The sequence below is a fragment of the Dipodomys merriami genome, unplaced genomic scaffold (genome assembly GCF_024711535.1).
Source record: "Dipodomys merriami isolate MVZ:Mamm:240054 unplaced genomic scaffold, mDipMer1.0.p SCAF_21, whole genome shotgun sequence".
Classification (NCBI taxonomy): domain Eukaryota; kingdom Metazoa; phylum Chordata; class Mammalia; order Rodentia; family Heteromyidae; genus Dipodomys; species Dipodomys merriami.
The window spans coordinates 8,521,931-8,535,193 of record NW_027203493.1 but is presented as its reverse complement, the minus strand read 5'-3'; the positions used below and the strand labels follow the sequence as shown (position 1 = coordinate 8,535,193).

At 47.4% G+C, this 13,263-nt stretch overlaps 1 protein-coding gene across 1 annotated transcript in view; it reads left to right on the top strand.

The window, feature by feature from the left end:
* The first annotated feature begins 4,292 nt into the window (after window positions 1–4,292).
* The window catches only part of Cry2 (cryptochrome circadian regulator 2), a 32,642-nt gene continuing 23,671 nt past the window's right edge, over window positions 4,293–13,263 (top strand). The window contains exons 1-2 of the mRNA XM_070032511.1: window positions 4,293–4,544; window positions 12,600–12,708. Coding sequence (XP_069888612.1) covers window positions 4,330–4,544; window positions 12,600–12,708 — 324 coding nt within the window. The 5' untranslated portion in view covers window positions 4,293–4,329. The remainder of the gene's footprint in view (window positions 4,545–12,599; window positions 12,709–13,263) is intronic.

Below are 13,263 nucleotides of genomic sequence, written 5' to 3'. Positions count from 1 at the left end.
ACCCACTTCCTGGCTAATTTGTCTCATCCATAATCCTTTCTTGAGCCTTTCACTCTCTAGTGTGATTTTTTTTCCTTCTACTGTAGTAGAACTCCTCATGACAACCTCTTTTCAGAGGTGCTTGTAAATATGGAGATAAACAGGGATGAAGTCATCAGTTCTGATTTTCCTAAGGAGAAATAGCACAAGCAAAAGCTGAGCACCCTGGTTCATACCTGCAATCCCAGCACCCTGACAGGAGGATCATATTCCTGGCCAGCTTGGGCTACACAGTGAGACTCTGTGGAAGGAAATGGGAGAAGGGAGGGGAAAGGAAGGAGGTAGGGAGATAAGACTATAGTACCTGATTGTTTTAACTCTTTAACAATCAATATTTGACTTCCAAATTTTTTACCCTTTTAAAGGGTAAAACCCAAAAGTGGACTTTGCACAGCAGTATTCTATCTGGTGCTAGATTCATTTCCTGCTCCCTGTGTGAACTCTGTTAATATGCCTAAGCAATAGGCATTCAATGAATGAATTCATCTTTATCAGTTTAGTGATAAAACTCAAAGCAGGCAGAACAAAGACAATACACAGCAATTGAAATGTGCTCAGCGTTAGGAGGCTTGAGAAAGGAATGGCCTGGGACCTCAGCTTTGATGAAAGCTGTTCATTTAGATGCAGATGGACCAAGTCCAGAAGGCAACTTGAGGACAGGAAACAATTGACTGGTGAGATTTGGGGAGACTGACTACTTATCTTGGTTCTTTATGATTGGTGTAATTTTGAGGACATGAAAAATGAGTAAAGTCAGGCGCCTATGGCTCACACATGTAATCCCAGCCACTCAGGAGGCTGAGATCTGAGGATCGCGGTTCAAAGCCAACCAGCCTGGGCAGGAAAGTCCATGAAACTCTTTTTTTTTTTTTTTTGTCAGTCATGGGGCTTGAACTCTGGGCCTCAGCTCTACCACTTGAGTCACAGCACCATTTCTGGTTTTCTGGTGGTTTATTGGAGATCAGAATCTCACAGACTTTCCTGCCTGAGCTGGATTTGAACCATGATCCTCAGATCTCAGCCTCCTGAGTAGCTAGGATTACAGGCGTGAGCCACCAGCACCCAGCTCCATGAGACTCTGATCTCCAATAAACCATTAGAAAATCAGAAGTGGCGCTGTGGCTCAAGCGGTAGAGTGCCCGCCTTGAGCTGAAGAGCACAGGGACAGTGCCCAAGCCCAGAGTTCAAGCCCTACTACCGACAAAAAAAAATGAGTAAAGCCTTTTAATCACTCATGATACCACAAATTACATCTAAGATTTTTTTTTGGGGGGGGGAAGTCCGGTCATTGGTCCTAAACTCTGGGCCTGGGCGCTGTCCCTCAGCTCTTCAGCTCAAGGCTAGCTCATTCTACCACTGGAGCCACAGCACCACTTCCGGCTTTCTTCCTTTTGCTTATGTGGTGCTGAGGAATCAAACCCAGGGCTCAGGCATGCAAGGCAAGTGCTCTACCACTGAGCCATCTTCCCAGCCCTACATGTAAGATTAAGTCTTAAGCATTACATGCAACAGTGCAAACTCTGACAGCAAATCCTACTGTTCAGATAACAGACACTTACATAGTATAAGCACTTACAGTTTTTAAGGTACTCTTATCATCCCTACTGTATCTATTAAGACGCTGGGTGCTGCTGGTTCACACCTGTAATCCTTGCTACTCAGGAGACTGAGCTCTAAGACTACAGTTTGAAACCAAACTGGAGATTCTTTTTTTTTTTTGGTCGGTTGTGGGGCTTGAACTCTGGGCCTGGGCGCTGTCCCTCAGCTCTTCAGCTCAAGGGGAGCGCTCTACCACTTGAGCTACAGCGCCACTTCTGGTTTTCTGGTGGTTTATTTGGAGATAGGAGTCTCACGGTCTCTCCTGCCCGGGCTGGCTTTGAACCAAGATCCTCAGATCTCAGCCTCCTGAGTAGCTAGGATTACAAGCGTGAGCCACCAGCACCCAGCTCAAACTGGAAATCCTTATCTCCAAAAAACTACTCAGAAAAAGCTGTGGTTCAAGTGGTGGAGCGCTATTGCGCCTTGAGCACAAAGAGGCTCAGGGACAACACTCAGGTCCTGAGTTCAAGCCCCAGGACTGGAAAACAAAAAAAGTGAAGAACAGAGAGGTTAACTCACTTTCCCAAGGATAAAGCATACTTGCTTCTTAGCAGGTATCTATCTTGCACAGCAAAAAGAGGTAGAAGAAGAGAAATTATAGTGCTTCAACAGAAAATAATGGGAGGTGGCATTGATTCATTCAGCATCTGATTCATAAATAAGCTTAGAGTCAGGTGTAGAGACTGAGTGTAGGGACTTAGAATCTCTGCCAATCAGAGACTCTGATCCCTTTCATTCAAATAATCCTCCAGTGTTAAGTGCCGAGCCCTGAGATGGAACATGAAAATACAAGTATAAATAAGCCATGGCCTCCATGCTGGGGGGGGGGGTGGCACTAAGGGGATTACCTAATATCAAATTAATAATCTAATGGGGCAGATGAACAATGATGCATTGGGGATTAAGAGGAGCGCAGATTGAGATAGGCCCAGATGGTAAGAAGCTGACATCTATACTAAGCAATGACACAGAGTAACATGAAATTAGGAAGGGAGTGGGGCAGGCCATGTGATCCATGCTAAGGGAACAGCTTGTACACAACCCAGGAAGGGAGAGGAAGCCTAGGTTTGCCAATGACACTTGATTTAGAGTGGTGTCAATGCCACTAACTTGCTGACTATAAATCCCTTCATTGCTCATTCCCAAGTCCTGGAGGAGTTGTAATACGGATCACCATTGGACCAGTTGAAAGAGATTGTCTTCCACTCAGTAAGGCCAACACTGTTGCCCATCCTCAACACTTTGCTGCTGGAAAGGACATTCAGTCAATAGACTCCAGAAGAATGGGGGGGCTTCCCTCAGGAAAGCGTGGGATACAGTACCCACCCTTTGTCTCTGCAATCCACATGGAATTCAGTCCAGGGCTTTTGCACAAAGTGCCATTAAGTTGCTAACACAGATGGAAAGCAAATTCACCCTTATAATTACCAATCCCTACCTCCACATTTCATACCAGCTTGCATATCTTCTGATGCACTAGTAAATAAGGACACTCTTGTCTTCCTTAAACACTGCCACTTGCATATGCTAAGGATCTTAATGCACAGAGAGGGTTAAAAGCAAATGCAAGCTTTGTTTGTATGTATGGCAGTCCTGGGATTTGAACTCAGGGTCTGGAACTGCTTTTGTACTTGAAGTTAGCAGCTTACTACTTTGAGCCATATTTCCATTTCTTTTTGGTAGTTCATTGGAGATAAGGGTCTCATGGACTTTCCTGTCTCGATGACCTTGAACAACAATCCTCAGATCTCAGCCTCCTGAGTAGCTAGGATTACAGGTGTGAGTCACCTCTGCCCAGCAAATGCAAGCGAGTGTATGTGTTTGTGTCTGTGTGTATATGTTGATACTGAGGGTTAATCTCGGGGCCTTGCACTCTTGTATAGCTTTTCCACTCAAGACTAGAGCTCTGCCAGTTGAGCCACAGCGCCACTTTTGAGTTTTTGCTGGTTAATTGCAGATGAGTCTCATCGACTTTCTCCTGCCCAGGCTGACTTTGAACCATGATCCTCAGATTTCAGTCTCCTGATTAGCTAGGATAACAGGTGTGAGCCACAAGCTCCCAGCTGAAAAGCAGAAGCTTTGGAATCAGAAGACTCTAGGTGGAATCCTCCTATTTGTTTTGTGATTCGAGGAGCAAAACTGTCAAGTAGCAATCTCGTTGGGGCTTGTTGAATGAAATCACATTCATTCACAAGACAGTTTAAGAAACCATCATGATCTCTGGCCTATAAAATGTGCTCGGTAAATGGCGGGCGAGTGGGTAGCTGGCGACAACCTTGTGGCCCATAGTGATACAGAAGGCAGGCTGTCAGTTCTCTAAGTCACTAGCTGCAGTCACAGCAACCTTGGCCAGCTGACTCCAGGCCCTGAACAGGCTGCGTGTAAGGGATCCGCAGTCCCCAGCCTCGGCCCACGCCCAGGAGTGCCCGCCTGCGTCACTCGCCGACCCGCCCCGTCTAAACCCGGCCGAGAGACACATGGTGGGAACGTGAGTGGGCGGAGCCGGAGCTGGCGCCGCTGGGCCAATCACCGAGCTTGAGGCCCTCAGCCAATAAGAGAGGTCCTACGATACCCTGGAGGCGGGGGTATATGGAGGAGCGGAGGCGTCATAGGTCACTGGGCGGGTTGTGGGCGTGGTTCGAGGTGCCAACGAAGGCGGAGCGGCGGCGTCCGGGCGCATTCTGGACGGCGATGGCGGCCGCTATGGTGACCGCGGCAGTGGCGGTCCCGGCGCCACCGAGCGGAGCGGATGGCGCGTCGTCTGTGCACTGGTTCCGCAAAGGCTTGCGGCTCCACGACAACCCGGCGCTGCTGGCGGCCGTGCGCGGGGCTCGCTGCGTGCGCTGCGTTTATATCCTCGACCCGTGGTTCGCGGCCTCCTCATCCGTGGGGATCAACCGGTGGAGGTGAGGAGACGCGTGAGGTCGGAGGCCTGGGTGGGGTGGGGGAAGATGGGGCGGTTGACACCCCCTCCCCTCCGTCCCGAAGGGGCGGGGCAGGGGCCAGGAGATGGCTAGTCACCGTCCTGGCGCCCGCCCGCGGTGGGCCAGGCCCACCTCGCCCCGCGTTTTCTGGCCCCCTCCACGCACCCGGCGTCGGAGATCCCCGTGTACCGACGTCACGATCCGTCGTTCTGACCTCCCTAGCCTTGCAGGCGTGAGGCCGACGAGCCCTACCTAGGACTGGCAGCCCGCCAGAGACGGAACTGAATGGGGACTCCCCTGGTCGTGGGCTCTTCAGGGATGTGCTCTGGGAGGGCCAAGAGAAAATACCGTGTGAGGGCAGGGGTGGCTTCCGATCACAAGCCCATGGCTACCCCGTGAAGGTCACCCCTGAGCCTCTGGTTTGTTTAGATCCACCTTTTCCCTCATCCTGGCTTCCCTCCCCTCCCAAACCTGCTTCTGGAAGGGCCTACTTTAGTATTAGGTAATTCCCTCCACTCTCCTCCTAGAGCATCTTTAGGTTGCAGTACTTGAATTCCAGAACAATCCATAACCCATTGTAAACAATCTTCAGCAGCTTGGACCTTACTAGAAAACTTTTATTATTTTAAGTGATTGTACCAGGGATCAGACTATTAATACAATGCATCCTGTCAGTGTCACCTCGTCCCACATCCTCCCCCCCCCCATAGAAAATGTTTAAGAGGGAACCAAAATGTCCCTCCCTCCCCCCTGTTCTCCCTATTCTCATGAGATGATTTTTTAAATAGTCATTATAAAGGTGATGTACAGAGGGGTTACCATTTCATAAGTTAGCTAGTGAATACATTTCTTTTTGGACAATGTCACCCCCTTCTTTTGCTCTCCCTCAGTTTTTCCCTGCTGTTCCTACCCACAAGTTATATAGTTTCATTAGACTATTTTTATAGGACAGGCCATTGTAGGTTAGGGTTTCATGAACTGTGCGCTCAGGGTAAGGAGCAGGAATGTTTCACTACTCCCAGGAAGCAGTTCATAGGAAAGATGAAACAGATAGGTTGTTGGTGTGTTCTTTCTGTAACCAGTATTCAGAAGCAAGGAGTCTGAGGTTGTTGGTGTGTTCTCTCTGTAACCAATATTCAGAATCAAGGAGTCTGGATACATCGTGTACCCATCACTCTAAAAGGCTCAGCAAGTAATGTCTGGTTTGTTTGCATTGTTCTGAGGGCTGTTTGCTCTCAGCCTTGCTGCACAGATGGGCAGGCTGATTCCCAGGATACAGTGGCTCTCAACATACCATTCTTCTCCACAGTGTGTGCCCTGCCGGGAAAGTGAGTGCTCCTAGCAGCAGGTCTATTAAGTGCCCCCTCCTGCCCCCTTTCTGTAGAGGGAACAACTAAAGATAGCCCTAGACAGAGCCTGTCCACATGGTTTTCAGGCTGTTCTATGGCTCTCTTGCTCCAGTTTCTATAGATAGGAGGTTGGTGTTGACAAACAGGCTCAAATGACCATCTCCAGTGTGGACATTAAACCAGGCCTCAGACTTTGTCCCCTCTTGGTGGCAGGGTGCCAGTGTGAACAGGGTCAATAGAATGTGGCTTTCCGCTGACTGCTTTGTCATGAAGGTGCTGCTTTTACTGGGTTTGGGGAAGCATTACATAGGATTGCCTCTATCTTTGTGATAGAGTCCGACTCCACAACAAAAAATGTTTGCTGATTAAATTGCAATTTACTAGGACCTAAGTGTTTATGGATTTTTGTGGGTCACCTTTTTATAGTTGTGCTTTGAAGAGCAAAGAGGAAAAAATGAATGGTGGCAGCTCAGATGCCTGGATTAAATCCTGATGTCAAAGGCTGTGTCAGAAAGCAAATAGTAGAAGGGTGATTATTTAGTGAGGGTCTAGTATGTGCCAGACACTACTGTAGGTACAGTAGTGATCAGGCAGTTATGTGTCTTTGCTCTAGATCTAGAACCTGCATTTTAGTGAAGAAAGAACAATGTAAACAACCATAATGCAGCAGAAGAAAATAAAATGGAGGGTTTCTCCACCTTCCTGCCCATAGAATCATCTAAGGATCTTTCAAAGACACATAGGCCCCACATCCATTTCTGATTGAGTTGTTCTGATCTGGGCAGTAGAGTTTTGAAAGGGCTCCTTGCTACTGAGTTTGAGAAGCACTAGACTACTAAGCTGATCCAAGCCAAGCCGAGCAACCTGGGAAGTGTGTTGCTACAACGCCTTGGCAGGACGTCTCATTAGCTTTGGCATTCAGGAGAAAGAGGTGAAATAACACAAAACAGATCGAATATGGGAACTGTTCCTGGGCCTGGCCACAGACATCCCGCCAGCCTCTCTTCTCCAGCTCATAGGTGTATTGAGGGCAGAATTGCCTTGCTGTTTTGAGCATAGGGCTGGAGGTAGGTGGAGAGTGAGGGTTCCAGCCAGCTGCACTATGAAACTACAATATGTATAATTTGCTGTGACTATTCTGCATCCTGGGAGTGGTCTGGGGAATTATTAATTGTGCCACCAGGTAATGACTGCCTGAGTTGCTATCTCAGAACAGCTTCTCTAGGAAGGTGGGGGGGGGGGGGGAGAGAAGGGGACATCTTCCAGAAGCAAGGGGAATCAAAATCTGTCATTTCTATTACCCTCCCAAGCATCCTTCACTATGGCGCAGTGGGATTTTGTTTGTTGTTTTTCATTATTTTTGCAGATGGAATTGAAATAAAATAACATTGTTGGCATGGTCTAAAAGAGGCTGGAGGAAGGCAACCTCCATGTGGGCATTTATTGGCACAGGCAAAGTCTAGCATTTTACTTCCTTGGTAATAGAGGGACATTTGTGGGCTAATTGTAACTATGAACCCCAAGAATGTCTTTTCGGTTATCAGTTGGCTAAGCCCTGTGCCTTTCCCCCCATGCACTCCTTCCTCAAGCTTGCCACATCTAGAAGGAGATAACTACAGTGAGAAGGAAAGATGCAAGGAAAGATGCAAGCAGTTTCTAGATTTTAAGATGGGTACTCAAAAAGAGGCCCTTGCTGCTTCGAATTGCCTTTCTCTGCCTATGTCAAGCTAGACAGATGCTTGCAACTGTTCTCCTCATGCTTTGTCGAATCATTTGGTTCCTGGCTCTGTGTTGCACCTCTTTCAGGAACTTCCAGGACAGAGGGAATTAGTGAAAACAAAATGTGTTCTCTTTCAGCTCATTTCTCTTAGAATTAGTAAATGAGGCAAACTGGGAACTCCTGGGTGTGTCTCCCCCCAAATGCTGGGAGCTAAACACTGCCGAAAGAGGACAAGGCTTCCTTGGAACTTGTTCAGCAAGAAGCAAGGCAGAGGACTGAGTCTGCTGCTAGGGAAATTTGTATTTTCCCAGCTATTCACTCTGATACCCAAGAAAGGCACTTTACTGTTCCACAGCCAGGGATGGTTCCATTTGCCCAAGAGGGATGAAAACCTTCATCTTTCTCTTTGAAATTAGAAAAAAAAAATGTGTTTTCATCTGAATGAGACTTAGAAAGCAATCCCAGTGCCATGCATTGTGACTGTAGGTTACATTTTTTCATGGGACTTTAAGCTTTCTTAATTACTTAGAAGTTAACTTCTATTAATATCCTATGTTGCCACTCTGTGCCAGCCAGTGGTGTCACCATTATGGTTAGATAACCTTGGCTTGAAGAGGAACTGGGTCAAGGACGATCACCCAATTCACCATCATCCTTTCTCTTCCCATGACCCACAAATGAGACATTTCACAACAGAGAATCTGCTGTCCCTTGAAAAGGTATTCCCTAGGTTTAAGAACGTAGAGGATCTGCTTTTTTATTCTAAAGGGCTAGCGTTATGGAGTCACTGAGTTACAGAGCCCTTTCTGCATTTTAGAAATCCCAATTTGGTATTTCTCTAATTCTGTCTGCCTCTGGCTCTATGGGCCTTACATAATGTAATTCCATTGCACATGTTGTCTAATCCAAAGGGTGAGCTTTAACTGTTCACACAGGACCATTGTGGCCTGAATTTGGGCCATGTGAGCTCAGCTTGGAGCAGCCAAGGATGAGGTGCCAGCCTTCCTCCTTTCCCCCCCCCCACCTCCCACCAATACCCAGGCTGTTTTCCTTTGGAGTTCCCTGCACTAGAGTGCAGAGGAGCTGGCTGTGTGTGGTGGAGGCTTTAAGGGAGGACAGAGGAAGGCCCAGAGTTCTTTCTCTTTGAGGGTTGAATGCCTATACCTGCCCCAGTAGCAGTGTTGTTCAGTTCTTTTGGTGTTATGCAGCAATGTTAGTGGCAGGCTTGAAAGATGATGCCAGAATGATGCCTCTCTTTCTCTGGCTGCCTGGAGGCTGGCATTGTCCATGGGGCCTCCTCAGAGCTCCGGCCTATAGCTAGCAGGGTTTAGACCTGTCTGGAAAGATATACTGAGGTCTGGGATTCTGCATTCCAGCCAGCTCCTGGGAGTTCGTAGCCCAAAGCAGCATGCTTAGCCTCAGACCACACTTGAAGGAGCAAAGATCTGACAGCAGGGTATTGGTTGAGTTGGGCTCACATGGCACCACTCCCTAACAACTGAGCCCTGGGATGGCAGCACCACTTCACTACTTACTGCTCAAAATTAGCGGATTCTGGGAGCTAAGAACTAAAACACTGATGTCCTAGGTTTGAATTCTGGCCACTTGCTAGATAAGTGATGCCAGTGGTTACTTAATCTCTTCATCTGTAGAATGGGAAAGTTAATAGCACCTAGTTAACAGGCTGCTTCCAGAAGAAATGAGGTGCTGGGCACCAGTGGCTCACACATGTAATCCTAGCTACTTAGGAGGCTGAGATCTTAGGATCTCAGTTAAAGCCAGCCTGGGCAGGAAAGTCCATGAGACCCTAGGACTGGCACAAAAAAAGAAAAAGAAAAGAAAAGAGAAATGAAATGAAATGATGTAATGTTTGTAAAACAAGTAGATGAGTGTCTGGGTTCTCTGTGAATAAACCTTAAATGGGATTTATTGCCATTATCACCATTAGCATTGTTTGTTGCTGCCGCAGCCTAAAAGTCTCTAGTCAAAAGAAAAGCCTCTCAGATCGGTACTTTTAAAACCCTATAGGAATTCTCCTTTTAGTAAATGAGGCCTAAAAATAGAGTTCTATAGAAGGCAGATTGCAAGGTTCTGGAACCTAGATTTTATTTCAGCCTTAGTTATGGCTAGAGATGGAAATCCTATGCAGCCTGGTGGACTGTGAGAGAAGAGGACCTCCCCACAAAATAAAGGGGACATTTCTGGGAGACTGAGGGCCCTCTGTCCTAGTGTTGTGGAATTTTAAGAACATTCAGGCCTAGGGGAGGCTGGTGCAAGTGTGGCATGTGCAGATCGTGCAGTATTCAGAGCATGTCTGCTTTTTTTTTTTAAATTGTGAAAATACAGTTACATGGGCAAGATAATGAGTACATTTCTTATCAAGCATTGTTGCCTCCTCCTTTGTTTCCCTCTTTCCCATCCCTTCCCAGCTCCCCCACCCCTGCCAAAGTTGTAAAGTTCGTTTTCAACATAACAACTTGTACATCTCTTTGTTGCAATGGGTCCACCGGCATTCCAATTTAAACGATTTGTTTTTGCCCTTCCCCTCCACAAATTATACCAACATCAAATACAGTGAAAGCAGGGGTTATACCGTCGGGGAGGGACATACAAAGCAACAAGGAAATCATCTCATAAATATGCTAGAAACAATCGTAAGAAAGAAAAAAACATTTGAATCCTTATCTTGGGGTTCCTTTCACCTAACATCAACTTATCTGACTGTTTCTGCTTGTCTCAGACATACACTGGTTATTGCAAATAAGGGAAACCATGGGACCTATGTTTTTTCAAAAACAGAAATTCACAGCGGCGGCGCTTTTGGTTTGCTCACAGCACCTTTCAACCTGTCAATCTCCTACCCCCGCCCTTCACAAGCCCCCTGCATTTTCTTTACCTAATACAGTGTTCTAGGCTGGGCCCAGGGCTGGGCTGCTGTTGGAATGTGGGCCTGCCACATGGTGTCACATTGTGTACGTCAGAGGCAGCCGTGGGGGTTGGCACTGGTGGCAGCTTGGGAACACACGCTGCTTCCTGTAGTCAGGGAATGCAGCATGCCTGCAGAGGAGCAGAGGACCTCATTGTGCCCAAAATAAAATGTAGTGCCTCCTACTTTGGAGAGTAGGAAAGTGCTGGGAATGAGGAGGAGAGGCCATGGGGTGGGAGCAGGCTCTTTGAGGAGATCGTGGCAGGCACAGGCTTGAATCCTGAGGAAAATGAAAACGCAGTGGGTCACCCCCATGAGCTGTGTCTGTCAGAGCTGCAGTCTCAGCCGTGGAGCAGTGCTGACATGCCACTCAAGTTTGTAGAAATGGGACACAGAGGGGAAAAAAAAATATGGGTTTCAAAGTCTGACTCACATAGGTTCTTATGCCAGCTCTGTCTCTTTTAAGTAAATTACTTTTTTCTTTCTCAGTTTCCTCATCTATAAAGATACGGGGATAGTATGCCTTCTTTCAAAATGTATTGAGATAATTAAATGAGGAAATGCACTTAAAAAGCATAACAGAGCTGGGCACTGGTGGCTCAGTTCCTGTGAGACTAGCTACTCAGAGGCTGAGATCTGAGGAAAGTCCATGGCACTCTTCCTATTGACCACCAGAAAAACTGAAAGTAGCTCTATGGCTCAACGTGATGGAGTGCTAACCATGAGCAAAAAGGCACAGGGACAGCAGTCAAGCCCTGAATTCAAGCCCCTGGACTGGCACGCACACACACACACACACACACACACACACACACACACACACACACACACACACACACACACACACACACACACACACACACACACACACACACACACACACACACACACACACACACACACACACACACGCATGACAGATGCATAGTGAAATTGATAACCTCGTTTGCCTCTGAGAAGGAAAGAAGAGAGGACACTTTCCTGTGCACCCTTTTGTCACTGGAGTGTTGAACCCCATAACTAGTTATCAGGTTAAAATATTTATTTAATTTCAAAATAAGACTTTTTTATCTATGTCTTTCTCCTGGTGACCCAGCTTTCCTGAAGGGGCTTTGAGTATCTGTAGTCTCTCCTTCCCCCACCTGTACACTAGGTATCATCTATCCAGAAGCATCTTCTAAGGCCCTTGTCCCTGTTTGGATTAGAACCTGGCTGCCACAGCAGTGGGAAGACCTGGAGAAGAAGCCATCTCCAATCAAAGCCTGGGGCTGGGGGCTGGGATGTAGCTCAGTGGCAAAGCGCTTGCCTAGCAAGTGCAATGTCCTGGGTTCGATCCCCAGTACCAAAAAAGAAAAAGACAAAAAAAAGCCTGGGGATGGTACCGAGGCTGGTAGGGGATGGGGGTGGGGGGCTGGCCCATTAAACAAATGTGTAGCCCAAACCATGAATGCAGACAAACCGTGGCTGTGAGATGGGATTGCTTCCATGCCTGATCCACAGCTGGTGTTCTCATCTTTCGTCCTCTAGTTCTCACAACTACCTGGTGCCAGCCCAGTAGTTCCATACAGTACCCCAGGCTCGAGGGAATGCGGACTTGTCTCTGATCACTTAGAAACACAACTGTGGCTATAGCTTATGTTTACTCCTGACTTCTATGTGCCAGGCTGTGTGCTGAGTGCTTTGGTTGTTTGTTTTTTGTTTTGTTTTGTTTTTCCAAACCTCTGCTTTTCTTTCCTTAGCAATTGTATGAGTGCTGGCATTTTAGCACTTCCATAGGCTCTGATGTTAATTCCATATTACAGATGAGAAATCAAGCCTTTAGAAGGTTAAGTCTCTGCCTGATGTCACACAACTAGGAAGATTTCTACCCAGGCAGTGCTGGCCCACACCCATTCCTCCTGGGCCAGCACCCAGGCCTCCAGTCTCCAGGCTCACCACACCACTTGTTTGCCATGAATAGCAGGGCCATTTGTCTGTGCTTTGCTAGGAAGCAGTGCCTCTTTATTCCCTTATCACTAACAAACCCTGTGTGCTCTCGGCAGGTTCCTTCTGCAGTCTCTGGAAGATCTGGACACAAGCCTAAGGAAACTGAACTCCCGCCTGTTTGTGGTCCGGGGACAGCCAGCTGATGTGTTCCCAAGGCTGTTCAAGGTGAGTTTGCAGGGCAAAGTGGAGACGGGAGACCCTCTCCCTAGGCTTGCCCTCAGGCTGAGGGAGATGCTATGGTGAGCAAGGAAATGGTAATGTTGCCACAGGTCTGGCCGCTCCTGGCTACTGAGGAAGTGGGAGGCAAAAGCAAGCCAGTTGGCTTGCCAACAGAATGGAAACTGTGTTAAGGAAAGACATTTTTTGTGAACCAGTGTCTTGTTGGAAAGTCTCCAGCTCAGTGCAGACAGGCAATGTGGTAAGTCATTCCAGGCTAACTGCCTCAGCCCTCCTTAGATATTTGCTTGGCTCCAGCCAGTAAAGTTTATGAGGGCTCCTTCTAGCCAGGACTTTGAGGGTGGAGTTTCCTGTTTATCAAGGGGCGTTTCCCACTTCACTTTGCTCTGCTTATTTGGGGAAAAAAAGTCAGCCTGTCTGAGGGAATGACTGATAAAATCTTTACTTGATATAGGTAGGCTTCTGTTTATAATATTGGGGGCCAGCTTTTTTTTAATAAATAAAAGTTTTATTTGTACCATATTCCCATCATGTTTTGCCTTG